The 17,593-nt window shown below is 45.0% G+C and overlaps 1 protein-coding gene and 1 long non-coding RNA gene across 7 annotated transcripts in view; one reads left to right on the forward strand and one right to left on the reverse strand.

Annotated features, from left to right (window-relative positions):
* The first annotated feature begins 133 nt into the window (after window positions 1-133).
* Window positions 134-17,593, forward strand: part of P4HA1 (prolyl 4-hydroxylase subunit alpha 1) — a 38,937-nt gene continuing 21,477 nt past the window's right edge. For all 6 annotated transcript variants that reach the window (XM_056351049.1, XM_056351053.1, XM_056351055.1 and 3 more), the window contains exons 1-5: window positions 134-289; window positions 8,944-9,059; window positions 9,963-10,059; window positions 12,585-12,736; window positions 15,137-15,274. In XM_056351049.1, the coding sequence (XP_056207024.1) occupies window positions 8,972-9,059; window positions 9,963-10,059; window positions 12,585-12,736; window positions 15,137-15,274 (475 nt within the window). In that variant the 5' untranslated portion in view covers window positions 134-289; window positions 8,944-8,971. The remainder of the gene's footprint in view (window positions 290-8,943; window positions 9,060-9,962; window positions 10,060-12,584; window positions 12,737-15,136; window positions 15,275-17,593) is intronic.
* LOC130154718 (uncharacterized) overlaps window positions 9,082-17,593 on the reverse strand; it is a 42,307-nt gene continuing 33,795 nt past the window's right edge. The window contains exon 7 of the long non-coding RNA XR_008823837.1: window positions 9,082-9,488. This is a non-coding gene — a long non-coding RNA (uncharacterized LOC130154718). The remainder of the gene's footprint in view (window positions 9,489-17,593) is intronic.

Below are 17,593 nucleotides of genomic sequence, written 5' to 3' on the forward strand. Positions count from 1 at the left end.
CGGGGCCGCGCGCCCACGTGGAGCGGCGGGCGGCGGCGCGTGCGCGGTGGGGCGGCCGCCGTGTGACCGGGCTCACGTAGCGCGGCGCGCGCCCCGCCCCTGCCGGCGCCAGACGGGGTGGGCGGGGCCTGGGGGCCCATAAAACCCGCCGCGGGGCCGGCGCGCGCGGTCGGGTGAGTCAGGGCGCAGCTCGCGCTGCCTGGTGCCGCCGCCGTTGTCGTCCCCTCACCCTCCGGCCCCGCGCGCCCCGTCAGCCGCCGCCGCCCCCCCGCCCCCCACCTTCGCTCAGGTGAGGCCCGGCCGCGCCCCTCCCCCCGCTTCTCACCGGTACGGGTCGCGGTGGGTCGGTGGGGTCTGGCTCGGGGGGGACGGCGCGGCGCGAGGGGGGCGGCGGGGTCCGGAGGCGGCGGCGGCCGCGGCGGGGGTGGGGGCGATACGTGGCAGCGCCCCGCCGCCCCTCCCGGCTCGGGACCGGTGCTCCGGCCGTTACGTAACGGGAGCCGGCAGCCTCCGGAGGGGGGCGGGAGGGCGCCGGCGGGCAGGGCTGCGGCGGGCCCGCGCCTGGCGGGCTGAGCCGTGCCGCCGCCTCCGGGGGCCGGGGCCCTGCGGCCCGTCCCCCGCTCCTCAGCGTGGCCGCTCGCAGCCCCCGAGCCGCGGGGCCGCCCGGCCGGCTTCCCCCGCGGCGGTGCGCGGCGCAGGTGGGCTCCGGCCCCCCGCCGGGGCTGCGGCTGGCGGCCCGCTCGCCTCCGCTGCCGCGGGAGGTTAGTTCTCGGGCGCCGAACCGGTGCCGCGCTCGGATGGGTGAGGAGCAACTCGGCGGGGGCTGTAGTGGTTGCCAGACGCGGTGTTTGTAACCACGGGCGCTGCGTGTAGCGCTGCCCCGTGAGGAGTAGGGCTTGTCTGGGCTTCCCGCTCTGCTCGCCGCTTCGGGCCAGGCTCGGCGCGCTGCGTGACCTGCAGTTTTGCGTCTCGCTTCGCAGTCAGCAGCGCTCCTGCGTAGCGATCTTGAGAGGGTCTAACCCGACTAGAAAGAAAAGAACACGATGTGGAGTCGCAAGGATGCTGTTGAATGAAGAGAATATAAAAATGTCATACATACAAGACAAATCTAGTTTACCTGAAAAGCTGGATGCTTTTAGAGGAAAGATACCTCAGGGTTAAGAGAGAAGGTACCAGAAGGATTGTGCAGCATTCAGTTTCACACAGGTTTTCTGCTGCTGAATTCGGTATGAGGAGTTGCAGGGGTGCTTGAGTGCTTCAGTGTTCACCAGCTTCGGATACGTAAAGGTTCCGTGCCCAAGGTCTTAGTAAGTGAAAGAAGCTACCGGTTACAACCAGTAGATAAATGTTAAATGCAACTTCTTATGATGCCAAAGACTGTTTAGCTAAGCAGGCAGGCAGCGCTCTGGCAGGAGTGGAAAGTAGTGAGTTCCCAGTTTGGGAAGCGGAGGCCTACTTTTGGGGTAAGAGGTGTTCTCTGTCTTACTGTTTCACACCCATTGCTACCTTTAGATCACTGCTGGAGACTTTTGAATGGCTTGTACTATACTGCAAAGCATTTGATTTGACCTAGAGTACTCTGCACTGTTTCTTAATTATGTGCTGACAGAACCAGTAATTATTATTTTATTTCCCCCTCTTTCTTTTTTTATATTTTTCCCTCAAAGCAACAGGAGCGTGTCTAAATCTTGCTATACTGAGGGCGTTAGTTTTGCTACTTAGGCAGTGATTGTAGCATAGGTAGACATATCTCTTCTAGCTGTTAATTAATTTAGAAACTGAAGAAGCAGCATCATTTCATGACCTGCTGTCCAGTGGCAGTGCTGTTCCGTGCAGTTCCAGATCTCCGCTCTTCACGCAGGGCGGTATGTTTGATAAACTAAAACAGAAATAAGTAATTGGAGGGGGGGCGGGCGATCACTACTTACCTTCCCAGCAAAAAATAGCTCCTGTAGATTAGTTCCCTTTGCTAATACATCGTGTAGCTCTGCGTGAGATGGGGCATCTACTGGCGCGGCTGAAGCGGTGGTATGGAGATGGGAGCTGCTGCAGAAACTCCAGTTGAGCAACAGGGTTAATCCATGCATTAAGGGCTGCGCATAGAGCTAGAAGAAAGAGTGGCTCTCTGACCTGTAGAGATTTAAACGTTGTTGTATCATGAATGGTTTTAAAATCTAGCATCGAAAGCTGTGATTGTGAGGCGTGTGCATAGATTGGAAAATACCCAGTGCAATCTGAAAAACACAAATGACAATAACACTGTAGAAGGAGTGAGGATAAATAGAGGTTTATGGGAAGTGAACTCTGCCTCCATGTTGAGGTTGATGTAGATAAGGAAGCTTACTTGAGAAATTGTCTGTAACTCAGGAAAGACTGTAAATAAAGTCTGTGCTGAAACAGCGCCTTTGCTCTCGTTTGTGCTGTGTGTTTCTGGGCAGCATTCTTGCAGGAACTTCAGAATGACTTGCTGTTCCCCTCAAGAGGAGCAGGCTTTCCACTACTGGAGAACCACATGTGGGGCTACAACTTCAGCCTAAAAGAGCTACTGTATGTTACTGTTCCTCAGCTGTTGATCATTGGGATTGTCCTACTTTCTTTATAATCAGCCTTAGTATCTGAAAACATTGTGTATATCTCTATAGATATTCTGCTAATCCTTGAACAGAAGGATAAATAGAAGGATAGCCTCCTGTTTGTTGTGTCTAATAAGATCAACACTCTGCTCCATCGCCAGTGTTCTTTGTCTTGGCTTAGAAAGTTAAAACAAGTGGGCTCTGAGAGAGCTGCGTCCATTCTTAATGTGAAAGAAACGGATGAAAAACTTTCTTTGGTTCCTTGGGTACATATCTGTATATGAATATGCCTGCTCTATAATCTGACTCATGAGTGTTGTCTTCAAGTTAGCAGTAAATGATACTTAAAGCACATCACCTACTTGACTCTAAAATTGATTCTAATCTCTGATTCTTTTATTGCTTTCATATATATGATCACTTATATTACAACTTTGTCATTAAAAAGAAGCCTGAAATATGCCACGTTCTTTTGTTAGGAGCAATTCTAGAAAATCTTCCTTCTCACTGCTTGGATCTTAATTTTCAAACAGCCTTTAAATTTAATATGCTAGAGAACTTACAGAACTGAATTCTTATCATAGAATCATATCATAGAAAAGACCTTTGAGATCGAGTCCAAACATTAACCCAAGACTGCCAAGTCCATTACTAAACCTTGTCCCTAAGCACAGCATCTATGCATTTTTTCGAACAGCTCCAGGGATGGTGATTCTACCACATCCCTGGGCAGCCTGTCCAATGCTTCACCACCCTGTCAGTGAAGAAATGTTTCCTGATACCCAATCCAAGCCTCCCCGGGCAGAACTCGAGGCTGTTTCCTCTTGTCCTGTCACTTGTTACCTGGGAGAAGAGACCGACCCCCACCTGCCCGCAGCCCCTGTCAGGCAGCTGGAGAGAGCAACAAGGTCCCCCCTGAGCCCCCTCCTCTCCAGGCTAAACAGCCCCAGGTCCCTCAGCTGCTCCTCATCAGACTTGTGCTCCAGCCCCTTCCCCAGCTCCGTTGCCCTTCCCTGGACACGCTCCAGCACCCCTACGTCCCTCCCGCAGTGAGGGGCCCAAAACCGAACACAGGATTTGAGGTGCAGCCTCACCAGTGCCGGGTACAGGGGGACAGTCCCTGCCCTGGTCCTGCTGGCCACGCTGTTTCGGACACAAGCCAGGATGCTCTTGGCCTCCTTGGCCACCTGGGCACACTGCTGGCCCATGCCCAGCCGGCCGTCAGCCAGCACCCCCAGGGCCTTCCCCGCCAGGCAGCTTCCCAGCCGCTCTGCCCCAGCCTGTGGGGCTGTGTGGGGTTGCTGTGACCCACGGGCAGGACCCGGCACTGAGCCTGGTTGAACCTCATACAGTCGGCCTCGGCCCATGGGTCCAGCCTGTCCAGACCCCTCTGCAGAGCCGCCTTCTTCTCTAACAGATCAGCACTCCCCCATAATTTGGTGTCGTCTACAAACTTTCTGAGGGTGCACTTAATCTCCTCATACAGATCATCGATAAAGACATTAAAAAGAACTGCCCCCAGTACTGAGCCCTGGGGAACACCACGTGTGACCGGCCGCCAGCTGGGTGTAACTCCATTCGCCACCACTCTTTGGGCCCGACTGTCCAGCCAGCTTTACACCCAGTGCAGAGCACACCCGTCCACACCATGAGCAGCCAGTTTCTCCAGGAGAATGCTGTGGGAGATGGTGTCAAAGGCTTTACTAAGGTCCAGGTAGACAATATCCACAGCCTTTTGCTCATCCACTGGGCACATCACATCAGCTTGCTTGTCCTAGAAGGAGATCAGGTTCATCAAGCAGGACCTGCCTATCACAAACCCACGCTGGCTGGGCATGATCCCCTGGTTATCCTGCATGTGCCATGTGATGGTGCTCGGGATGACCTGCTCCATAACCTTCCCCAGCACCGAGGTCAGGCTGACAGGCCTGTAGTTCCCCAGATGCTCCTTCCTGCCCTTCTTGTAGATGGGTATCACCCTGGCTGACCCCCAGTCTTTTGGGATGTCCCCGGTTTGCCAGGACTGTTGATAAATGGTGGAGAGCAGCTTGGTGAGCTCCTCTGCCAGCTCCCGCAGTGCCCTCGGGTGGATCCCGTCCAGCCCCACAGACTTGTGCATGTCTAAGTGGAGCAGCAGGTCACTAACCCTTTCCTCCTGGACTGTGGGGACTTCGTTCTGCTCCTCATTTGTTTCTGTCCTGTGAGACCACATACTAAGCAATGATGACACCTAAATGTTCTTGGTAGTTAGTACACTTTTCTCTGGATAAGTCCTTTCCTTTTGAGTAGTCTTTCCTGTAACATTGTGTCATGAGACTAACTACAGCTGTCTTTGAGACAGGAGCGGTTTGGTGCAGTGCAGAGCTATAATTTCTGGTGCTGTCCTCTCCCAAACTCAGTGGGATGCAGTTTGTTCCCCCAGACTCAGTGGGATGCAGTAAGGATTGTGAGAGCAGACCGGTATTTAAATAAAAAAATTTAGGGTATTGAAGATACAGTTCTGACTTCTGGCCTTGCAGCAGACTTAATTTTGAGTAGGTTGCTTATTTCTTACCTAAATAAAGAAGCTGTTTTGGAATTAAGTTAGAGCTATTCCAGAATGATTTCATGTTGAAGTACAGCCTCAGTTTCCATTTCCTATCTTGTTTTCCGGATCCTAGTAAGCACCTTGGGGCTTGGAATTGGCAGTGGGGAGACTTGTGTCATAAGCATCTTCAGTTAAACGCTTTGGTCTTCAGTTGCCATTTAGCGTGATCTTGATTGTTGTGAGATTATATCAGTCTCTGTAGCTTGCCTTAACTTCACTTTTCCTTCTGCTGGCCTGGATGCTGTGTGCACCTCCACTCTCCTATTACCTTGCATGTTGTTCCTCCTTGGGGAGCAGAGCTGAACTCAAAAGTCCGCAAAAACCCCACGCCTCTAAGTTTCATAATTGGAAATGGCATTTGTTGTATATCCCTACTATTCAGGGAATACTGTGTGGCAGTATCATTTGTCTAATCACTGCTTTGTTTTACTTGCATCTACGTGTTTGTTCTTTGCTATTTTTTCCCCTTTGTTTTTTTTGGTTTTTTTTTTTTTTCTCTGCCGTGTTTTACTGTTTCAAAGCTTAGCAAACTTCTTATGAAACATTGGGAAGCTCCCGTGTTAGAGCTGTCAGCTGGACTCCCACTTCTCTGTGTGGGTAGTGGGTTCCCTCCTCTCTGAGATGCCCCGCTGCCATCTTTGTGTTTGCCTGAAGGGATATGGCTGAGGAGGCGAGTCAGACTGACAGGAATAACGTAGAGAGGATTTTCATCTTGTTTTACTTCACGTCAATGACAGGAAGAAATTAAGCCTACTTATTTGGCAGCTTATGTATCTAAGAGATTTCCAGCATCTATCTTAACTGAGCTTTATTTTCTTTGATTTGGGAACCTGTAGCTGATCCTTCTGCAGTAGTTTTGAAAGCTGTGCTACTTAGCAACTGCTGTTAGGGCAGTGAAAACTTGGCTGGCTGCTGCTTTGGGCTCTCTTTCCAACTGAATTCCGTCTGGGAAGGAAGTAATCTTGGGTGGCTGAAAGCTATTACGGGAGCCTGAGTCCTTGCAAATGACAGAAAATCGGGAGACTGAAGGGAAAGAAGAATTAAGTTGGAAGTGACCTCTGGACGCCAGCTAGCCTAACCTCCTGTTGGAAGCTGGGTGAGCTTGGAGGTTAGGTTAGGCTGGCTTGTCCTGTTTAGTTTTGAAATTCTTCCAAGAATGGGAAACCTCGTTTCTCTGGGCGACCTCTTGTAGGGCCTAACTGCTGTCTTTGTGAGAAACTTCATTGTACCTACTTAGAATATCCCTAGTCATTTGTGGCCGTTGCTACTCACTTACTCTGCTGTATGCCTGTGAAGGTACAAGAGGTGAAAAGGGTTGCAGCTGCATTAGGAGTCAGTCTGCTGTTGAAGCAGACTGTAAAGGTAGGTAGGGAGGAAAAACTGTTTCCAAGCTACTCAAACAGGCTTTGAGGCATCATTCTGCTGTGCAGGGTGGAAGACCAAGAGGAGTAGGTGGAGAGAGAACATAGTTTTCGTCACCCTTATGGTGTTTTGTTGGTGTTTTAGAAAAGTTTCGTATTGATTCATAGCAAAAAGTAAACTTTCTGAAGCTTTCCTTGTGTTTCTCACTGAGTGCAGTAAACAAATAGCTCAATGAATTCCAAGTATTGATAAAGTTGGGAAATATTTATTGTGTAGTAGAACTGTTTGTGCTTTGTAATTGATTCACAGATGTATTAGCTTGAGTGCTGAATGAGCAGGAGGCATTTCTGCAGAATAAAATATGAATTGAGCAGTGTGTTTAATAAGGGTCCAGGTGCACATCGCTGTCCTTGTGCATGTGGATACAGCTTCTTTTAAGTAAAGAATGAAAGAAGATTTGCCAGCAAGACAACTTGCTTCCAGGTGTGACCCATTAACTTACAGCAATTACTTGATGGGAGCCTGTGTTTACTGAGACTGACATCAGTCACAGAAGAGGTAGGTGCCGTGGTATAGACCTTACTTACCAGGATCCCTGGTTTATGCTGAAAAGTTACATGTTACAGGCTGGCTGGAGGGTTGTGTATTTGTTCATTGTGTTTTGGGTTGGAGTTTCACAAATGGATTAAATCTGTGCTGCTTCCAGAATCAATTTTGCCTTCCTTTGCTGTCTTTGGCTTCCAGTTCCTGTGTCCAAATTGCCGTCTTGTACTGGCATGGATGCTAAGAGCTGTATTAGAGTTGGGCTTAGGGTGAAATGAGCTTTTGGAGGGAATTTCTTTTGGATAGTTCTATTTCAAACAGTCTGATGTAGCTTGTTGCCTGGCTGCTCGTGGAGGGGACGAGCAAGCAAAGGCGGAGGTGAGGAATGCTGCTGTGGACAGCAGGGATGGTTTAGGGTCTTGGTGAGGCTGAGGCGTGTCACTGCACTGGGGAAAAAGCAGGACTCCAGGCTTCCCGCTGCACATTTTTACTTTACAACTTACTTTCTGCCAGTGAACGTGTCAGAATGCTTCAGCCCTTCAATTGTGGTCATGCAGATTTCAGATGATTTACAAGAGCTGGCGGCTGTGCTGCTTTTCTAGGCTGGTATAGTTTCCTGTTCCTGTTAGTGCCAGGGAAACTGTGCTTGCCCCGTCCAAGAGGCAGTCCACTGAGTCAGTAAATGGAAATCCCAAGTACTGCTCTTTCTGTAGTGTTCGAGGTGGGAAGGAAGGAACTGCTTCCTGACCTCTCAGGTGCACTATGAGTACAGGTCCTGCACTCTGGAGTCGAGGTAATGTTTCCTGTTAGTATGTCCTCTTGTAGGTGAAGTGATTTTCCTTTGGGTGTGACTTTTGCACTTTCCTCATTTCGTTTACACTTTCCTTGTGTGAATGGCACACCTGGTTTTATCTTGTGTGCTATCAGTACTGCTAACTTCATCAAAAGCATATTGCTTTCTTCCCTAAATCAGCCAAACCACTTTGTAGCTGGACTTGCTTTGTGATGTTGCTTTTTTTTTTCTTATTTCTTTTTTTCTTCATTAGTTGTCTTGCCACTGAAAGAGTTGTACAATAGTTTCTGTTAGCACACGCAGTTGTTTTCAGTTTTCTGAGCAGATACAATACATGAGACTTTTTGTGTTTGGAAAAAGTTAATCTTGTGAATTCCAAGACTGCATTATTACTTCTAAAGCATGCAGCAGCAAGGAAATCCTAGGCTGTTAGGAGTGTTCAGGATCTTGAAAGGCTGAGAGCTTGGCAGCTGTCTGTGGGAGAAAGCACTGCCTGTGAGCCTGCTCTGGGCTTATCCAGTGACTAACAGGACCAGCAGACAGAGAAGCCTTTTGTATCAGGTATGGAGGCTGGCTTCGTGGTGGTGGCAGCTGAGGAGCAGGACTACGTGAGTAAATTACTCTGTGGACCGCTTAGGTTTTCATTTAGACCTGTTCCACTCGCATCTTTCTGATGGATCAAAGGAAACCTTTTTTTTTTTTTTTTTTTTGATTGGGTGGATGAACTTGATAATATGTATTTTAACGTGGTATTATGTCTTTTCCCAGTTTCTGATCGTGTGTTTTTTGGTGCTTTTTTGTGAAGCAGCTCTACCTGCAGTGTGTCTTAAATGTCAAAAAGATGAAGAGTGCCTATGAAAACCCTCTCTCCAAGCTATACTTTTGTTTCTTACCACACAAGACAAAAGTGTAAGAAAGGCTGCAGAAGGGTATCCGTTCTCTTAGAGAGCTGCTCAAGCTTTTCGAGATTCTGCCACCTCAAGAACTGGTGGCAGCCCCAAGAGAATAAGCTGTCTCTTTTGAAGGTAGATTCAACTCTCTGGTGAATAGGGTGGTTTTTAACCTACTTTATGTTTCTTTCACAGGTTCGTGGTGAGGTGACAGCTGTTAACGATGGCATTCAACAAGATTTGGTATACCGTAGCCCTTGGACTTCTGCTGCCTTTTTCTTATGCCCATACGGATTTCTTCACTTCCATTGGTGAGACATACTTTGGTGTACGTGCTGCATAGCCAAAAGAGTTTCTTGATGGCTCTAAAATCTGATTCCTGATGATGTGTTAATGACATCCAAGGCTTTAATTGGTACAGAACTGAACCCATTTACTAGTTCTTGGGACCTCATTGACTTCTTCCTTTTGAGAGAAACGTGCTTTGAGTTAAGTCAGTCCAGTTAGCCTAGTGACCCAGGCTAGGCTGTGTATTCATTATGTATTCTTACAGGTATTAGATTTTAGACACAACTTTTGGCGTGGACTGTTGCACGCATGTAGAAGGAAGCAAAACGGCTGTTCAGGGCACATATTTATGTAGGTGATATGATGAGCATACTCTCTCTGGGGTTCTAATGGCCTGTGACACAGCTGAAGATGGCGGACCTTATCACTTCATGATGAACCAGTTCAGCTGCCTGTTAGCAGGAAATGAAGCAATTACTAATTAATAACAGTCTGTTAGGGGACCCATTGAAGTCATGCAAGTAATCTTCGAACTAAAATGCTGGATTAGTATTGTATATTAAACATGAAGACTTTGCATATTTTTGTAGCTTTGTCTTTATTTGCTCTACATTATGTATGCTTGGATGAAAGATTATTCTGTTGCAACCTACTTCCTTTTCCAAATGAATCCTAAATTAGTTCTAATAATAAATAAGTGATATTACGTTCATTTCCATGGCAACAAGCTTGGTCCAACAGGAGATTTTCTGCTTAAAAACACAAAAGGGCAAGAAGCCTTACTTAAATATTTCTTCAGGCTTACTTAAACAAATGGCAGAAGGACTTTGGGGAAGAAGGGAAGGAAGTAGAAAAGAGGAAGAATGTGTGTAATTCCCCATTTTTTTTAATTTCTCCTTGTCTAACCAAACTCATTTGTTTTCTAGGTCATATGACAGACTTAATTAATACAGAAAAAGATCTGGTGGTGTCACTGAAAGATTACATCAAGGCAGAAGAAAGCAAGCTGGAACAGATCAAAAAGTAAGCAGCTTGTTTCATAATGCTAATAGTTAATAATTAGAGTCCACACTTCTGTAAAAAGTGCTTCCCAAGGCTGATTAAATTTGTGGAATTTTTCCTCTGAGGCAAGGCTTAAACTAGCAGGTTTTGCTGGTTTTTTTGTCCTAAGTTATTATCTCCGAGCCACTGGTTTGTTTTAGGCAGCTTTCTAATGATGAAATCTAATCAACCTGCACTCTGTGTGATACCTTCACTTTAGGACTCCTGCTTGTATGTAATTCCCAAGGGATGTAATTCTTGGAATGACAATTTGGAAACTAAAATGCAGGAAGTCTCCAAACGGGTGTTAGAAAGATTGCAGTGATGCACTAGATGTAAAAGCACTAAAAAGTGTTGCGGCTGCATTGCTCAAGAGCGGTTAACCAATGAATAGTAACAGCCCACTATGGAGCAGAGTCTCTTTCTACATGCTGCATTTAGATTTAAAAGTAAAATAAAGCAGAAGAAAACTGCTTTACTGCTTGTGTAAAAGCAAGAGACCCGATTATTGCTCGGCTCTATAGGTGTGAGGACCAGAGCTCAATATGTCAGATTTTATCCCTGCTAGAAATAAATGTTTTGTATCCTTGAACAGGATGGTTACCTGGCTTTCAGAAATGTCTATAAATCTATCATGAGGATGTTTAAACAGTTTTAGGTAGATGCATTATTTTATTTTAGCCTTTGTCTATTACATTCTACCATCTAGGAAGAAAGATACCTGTGTTGGACTGTATTTTTTTTTATCACTTAAAATACAGAGTTGGAATCGCTCATAGGTTTAGAACATTATGTAAGTGTATTCTTTACAGCTACAAATTAAATGGGAGCATGCCAGTTGGGCATCCAAAAGTGTATAAATACAATTTACCATACAAGCATTGCAGCTCTGTTTTTATTACATTAGAGGTGCTCACTGTCTGGTCAGAAAAGTTAATCTAACTGTCACAGAGAGAGAGAAGAATCTGTAAGAAATGCCAGCATTGTTTAAGTTTGTTGGGCTCTGTACTTTGGCTGAAGGATATTGGTAGCTTGTGTTGACTTAAACTCACTGAAAGTTGGTAATTCACTGAGATGTGGAGGATGGCTCGCACCTTGTGGGTGGCTTGTGGTGGAGGCTTCTATGAAACAGAAACTACTGAAAAGAAATCAGGGCTCTGTGGTTGTGGCTCACGGTTGCAGTGACTTTCAGCTACTCATTAGGTTCGATAGTCATGTATGATGGATTCGACCTGCAGTGTGAATGCACAGTTCGTTGAAAACTGTTTCTTCAGTCTTGGTCTTGCTGGAAGCTGGGCTTGGTCCATGGGAGCACTTGGATCACTGCATTTTGGAGGGAACCCCTTCACTCATGTTGCTGCTGCAAGAACCCAGACATAGGGTCTGTCAGAGTGTAGAAAAACAACTAAAGACAGTGTGGGAAGAGTGAATGCAAGTAGTGGCACCTTTAACAGCTGTAAACATCTACCTGCCTCAGGTAAAGCAGGCAAACTTAATTCAGGCAAACCATATTTTGGAACAAGCTGAATGTCAGCTTGTGTGCAAAGTTCTCTCCAGGCTACAGGTTTTGGATTTGCTTTACAGTGGTGGTGTTGTTTTCTATTCTCCATGGGGTGTGGCTTTTTTAGAGTTAATTTATCCTGTTACCAGGGTGCTGTTACATGTCTTCATGTTCTAGATCTGCGTTGTTTGGGATAGAGAGGGGAAGTTTGGTTGTTTTGCAGACATGTAGTAGCATAGCACTGGTGCTTAGAGCATGACTGACTTGCTTCCTGACTGAGACTGGAGCAGACTCCCTGGATGTTCCTGGTAAAATGATAGATGAACAGCAGCGGTTGTTGAAAGGTGTGCTTGTTGCAGCGTGCATTGGAATTGTGAATGGCTGAGGTCACCAGTGGCGTTGGAGAGGTTTCTGGAGTCAGAGCTGTAGCATCAGAAAGCTCATCTGGGCTCCTCATTTGGGAGTGTGAGAACTACCTCTTTCTTAATACAGGCTCCCAGTATGGAAGGCAGTTTTGTGGTGGGAAGCAAGAGGCTTATAGATTTAAGAGCCTGTGTCTAAACATGAAATAATTTGAGACGAGCATTGAACTACTGTTTTGTAAGCTTTAGGAAAAAGAACATTTAAAAATGTCAAAAATATGTGTAAAGCTTTGTTTTTGATTGGTCCTGCATGAAAACTCATAATGAAACTCCTCGTATACTGCATGCCATATTTGTGGGAAGGAATTTGTTCAGCAGTGAGCAGTTCCAACAAAAAAAAGGCCTCAAGAACAACGCGAGATTAGGCTGCAGCTGAGGAAGATGATCTTTAAAAAAAAAAAAGGAAGAAAGAAGAAAGTCCTTTTTGTTCCTTCTAGGAGAGCTCATTATATATAGATGACGTAAAAGCTTGCAATTTGTGTTGGGTTTTTTATTAACAAAGACCGTTGAGTAGCTTGAAATGAATTTTACAGTGCTGGTAGGCTTTTACAAGAGACTTTAACGAATTTATATTTTCACTATAGATGGGCAGAGAAATTGGATCAGCTGACAGATACGGCTACAAAAGACCCAGAGGGGTTTTTAGGACATCCTGTAAATGCGTTCAAGTTGATGAAACGGCTTAATACAGAGTGGGGTGAGCTGGAGAGCCTGGTTCTGAAGGACATGTCTGATGGTAAGTGTGCCTGTAGTAAGAACAAGGATCACATTATAATTGCATTTACTTGACTATGTCTTTCACATGTCATGGTTTGAGTTAGATTTGTGAGTCTGCTTTTGAGGTGCCCTCATAAAAAATCCTAAAAGACCTGCTTTTTCGCTGTCAGTGTGCTGTAATTTAAGTTTTCCAAAAATTTAGGAAAATTACCATGTTTAAACTGAGTAATCTCCTTGGATGCTTTAAATTTTGCAAGGGTCAGGGCTTGTTTCATATATTCTCCCACTTCTTGCGAACTAGTATCTTAGGAAGTTCAATCTCTAAGTGTGGTGACTGGTGAACAGAAAAAGGGGAACAGAACTGCAGGACGTGGGGCTGTCTGTGAGTATGGGCAAGTGCTGTTGCTGCTGATATGCCCAGAGTTAAGGTCTTATAGTTCAAAACCTGAATGTTGGCGGAGACTGAGCATTTGTGGAACTGATCTGAATTAGCATAGTGAACATTTTGCTGCCTCTTTCTTCAGCAGGGACCAGGACATAAAATAGTTGACTCTGAAAGATGCTTAGCTGCAAAGGAAGCTGGATGATTACATTTGACCTGTGAAAATCTGTCTGATCAAGTAACTAGTACAAGGTGTAGGTTTGTAGTAAGAAACGATAAAAAAGTGGAGCTTTCAAAAAAGACCCAGGGTTAGTCTCTGGTAAGGATTCAGCATGTTCAGCTTCCCTGTTGCTGCTGTGAAGGACTGAATAATGCCAACTGAAAAAACTGCACCTGTCGGCCAGAAATCTGAACCAGTGCATCTTAAGTCCTTCTGAATGAGGAAAAAGAGGAGAGGAGGGGAAAAAAAAACAACCCAAGAAACCCCAAGTGGACTGTTCTGTTTTGAGAAAAATCATCAGGAAAAAGGAAAGTATTAGAATATTGGGAGAAGCATAGTGTAGTAAAAGAAAGGATGCATAGCAGTGAAAGGATATGGTAGCTTTTAAAGAAGGATTGCCTTTCCATAAACTAATAGTGTTAAAGAGTTAGAAAAGGACTACTAGAGTGTGGCCAAAATCACAGATTTGGCCAGTTTGTTATTTTTTGGATGGCTTTGCAGCCGAGTGTTGCATACTGTGCTTTGTCTGGTTTTGGTTGTGCTGCTTAGTTTTTTACTGGTGGCTATTGGATAAGCTTAACAAACATATTGTCATTGTCCTTAGTTAATACTGTAAAGCTCTTTGTGCTCCTGGATCTTGGGACAAAAGAGTTTGTTTAGTAGAAAAGTCACTTCTCTGAAAATGCTGGAGTGGGTGTCAGTTTGTTCCAATTGAGGTCCTCGTGGTGGGCTTTGATGTTGTTCCTTTTGGTGGCTGTGGGTACCAGGATGCTGGTTCTGCCCTTCTGGCTTTCTAGAGATCTGTTTCCCTCCTCAGTGCAAACAGCCCACCAGCCTCTTGACTGTGCAGAAGCAGAAGGGGGAAAATAGCACCAGTTCTCCCACAGAAGACAGGATAATGTGCTAGCTCTGCAGGTGGCCCCTTCAAGTAACAGCAGTGGTTGTCTGTGTGTTCACCAGAGAGGAGTTGGGAAGCTGTCGTAACAGGGGAGATGATTACGTGTAACGCTAATGACCAGGGAACGGTTCCTAGAGAGAACATTTTTTTACATTATAGAATCTGCTTGTCTTCTGTTCCGTAAGTGTTGCCCTGGTGCTTCTTTAAAAAGCCCCCAAGTTTTTGATAATTTCTTTGCTTTCTTTTCACCAGAAAAAAATAATCAAAATGCTTACTTTCAACATGTGGGTTGAGTTCAATTCAGAGTTGTGTGAACCTGGATCTTGAGAAATCTGTTTAACTTTGTGTGTTTCTCAAGTTTCTACGTAAATATGTTAATGCCCAAGTCCACAGAAAGCAGTTAGGTTCGCAGGGACTGCCTAGTTGCCTGAAGTCTTACCAAAACCTGTTGGCAGGTAGCAGACATCAGCATCGTTGTTTCTCATCTTTTTATTGACCAGCCTTAATCTTTACACTGCTATTCTTAGCACTGTTTTGTTTTTCCCTCTTCTAAATTACTTGTAAGTTCCTTGTTACTAAATGAAAAGCCTTTTGAAAGGCAGATTGAGCAGAATGGTTGCAAAACCTACTAATATATTATTTATAATGTGGGGGTGTTTTTTTTGTTGTGTGTGACTTTTTTTTTTTTTTTTTTTTAAAAAGACAAAAATGTTTCTGTGTGCAACTGAACGGGTATTCTTGGCCTTTAGGAACAAACTTAGGGCATTTGTTGCTGCTCTGCAGGGCTGATAGCTCTTCCTGGCTTATTAATGGACTTTTCCTAAACTTTATTTTTCCCTTGAGTAGGGAGTTATTTCATGCGTAGAGTTTATAGAATCCCGGGGACAAAGGATGCTAAATGTTTCGCTGTCTTGCCCAGGCTTTATCTCCAACATGACTATCCAGCGGCAGTTTTTCCCAAATGATGAAGATCAGACCGGTGCAGCAAAAGCCCTCTTGCGGCTTCAAGACACGTATAATTTGGACACAGACACCCTCTCAAGAGGGAATCTTCCAGGTAAAGAGTCATCAATGTTATTTTTAGAAGACACTGTGAACTTTTACAAAATGTCCTGATTACAAATCATTTGACTCTGTTCTGTCTTGCTTAACCGCGTAGTGTGAGGGTAGCAACAGGAAAGCATTTGAGCTAGCTGATACTTCATGGAAAGTGGCATGATGTGGGTTACTGAACATAGGTTGGTGGAGGTGTCAGTTCTAATTCTGCCACACCTCAAAAGAGAGAAACCTGTTGCTTCAGGCTTAGCGGTGAAGAGGAACGCTGGAAGAGCTGACCTGCTCTGGCATGCTGTCGGGTCTGTTGCTGTGGTGGTTCTGTTGGAAACTACATCCGCTTGGCTTCGTTGCCTTTCCCTTCTACTGTCAGCACTCCGCCCAAGGGCACGCGGATAAAACACGCTGCACGGAATGCAAGTTTCTTTCTGCACTGAGACTCTCCTTTGTCCTGTCATTCTCCTCACCTTATTCACATGCTTATTTTCTGCTTGTGCTAGAACTTGAAAATATCTTTGTAGTTGAAGTCTGCATCTTTCTTGCAGTTATGGTAAGATAATTTAGTGTTAATAGTTTATAATAAAAATTCAATAGCAATAAAATCTTGCCTGGGTGAGGATTTTCTTCGTGTTGAAGTGGTTGCGCACTGGCAGATACCTGGTTTTATTGCACAATGTAACGCATTTTAACAGAACAGTTCTATCATTTATTATGCCTTTCCCTCTCATGGATAAGATGGACCTTTCAGATTGGGCGTGACCGAAGTTTCTTTGAGATTAAACTTAATGGCATGTATAAACTGAAGAACAAAAGACAGAGTGTATACACAGACTTGAGCTTATATGGCATTACCTGAGGTAACCTTTAATGGGTTTATATGCAGAAGACGACACACTTTTTTCTTGTTAGAAGACTCTTTCATTGCTGAGTTTTCCTGGTTTCCTCTGTTTGAAAATAGTACTGTGCCAGCTGGCAAAAAAAAATCAGCTCTCTACAATCCATATGTGTTTTTGCAAGCACTCATTGTGGACAGATGCCTAATAAAATTAAGGGTAATTGGCTTTGTATGTTACAGTGTACAACCTTGGTTTGGGTTTAGTTCAAGGCAGTCTCAAAGACCTACTGATTCACACTAATACAATAAGTAGTTGGTTATTGCTTTCTTAAAACCGCACAAAAAATACAAGACTAAGTGCTTTGGGTGGGCTGTAGTTGATAGCTTCTTTTGAAGAAATCAGCTGTCCAGACCATGTGGAATAAAGTGTAATTGCAGAACCTGAAAGTTCTAGAGTACAAAAGAGAACAGGTTGGTCTCTTCAGGGCTCCAGAGAGTGAGGGACATCCCATGTGGTCACTTGTTTGTGCTCACTGGCTTCCTTCCCAGGGATTTTTTGTTGGGCCAGGCCACCAAATTTTGATCAGAATCTTAACTACTGTCATACCACTTACTAATTCTCTTTCCTGCATTACAGGCTGTGCTGTTTCTTTATATTAACTCTCAACCCTATTTGATGATTTCTGTCTTAAGCACCGTTTTAAGAGTTGCCTTTTCACCTGTGGATGTTAGGTTGCCCCTAAATGTACCGGGCTATGGCCCTGAAACCTGTTACTCGTTCTAGAGGATCTCTGTCTGACAGCGCTCCACCACCACCGTGCCCGATTGCCTAATCTTGGTGTTATTTTAGAGCTTGTGGCTTCAGGCTTAGAAAACTAAAAACACTGGCAGCACCGGATAGACCACAAGGTGTTTAATTAATCAGCAGAAACAAAAGTTGTTCTGTGGGATACTGCATTTCGTGGACTGTCTCTTCAGCTATTTAATCTCTTAAGGCACATCTTCAACAGAGTAATTCCCCTGTGTGAATGCAGCTGCGGGAGCTGTGACTATAAATTCGGGATGTATTAAGATATAATCAGGAATGTAATTTTAGCTGTAAAACTGGCAGGTCCTGTTTCCTTTCTACAAGATTGAATTTGGTTTTTCATTGGGCCTTAATTTACAGTGGCAAAAATAGGAATCTGTAATTTGCTTACTAGTGCTTTAATCTTTCAGAGATCTCTTCAAATGTTTCTAAAAATCACTGACTTCAAAAATCTTGAGCAGCTGAGAATTTACTGACTTATTTTTCTTTTTCCTCCCCCACTAAGCCATCGCTAACAAGATGTGCTTCAGTAACATTTTGAAAGCGATAATGCAGCGTCTTTGAAAACAGATCTCTGAAACTTCATATTTGGCTTACTATGGCTCTTGCTCAAAGTGTTTGAGGTTTTGAAGAAGGAAGGTTTATTTTACTGGATTTTTCACTAATGGTAAAGACATTTA

Source organism: Falco biarmicus, chromosome 9 (genome assembly GCF_023638135.1).
Source record: "Falco biarmicus isolate bFalBia1 chromosome 9, bFalBia1.pri, whole genome shotgun sequence".
Taxonomy (NCBI): Eukaryota; Metazoa; Chordata; class Aves; order Falconiformes; family Falconidae; genus Falco; species Falco biarmicus.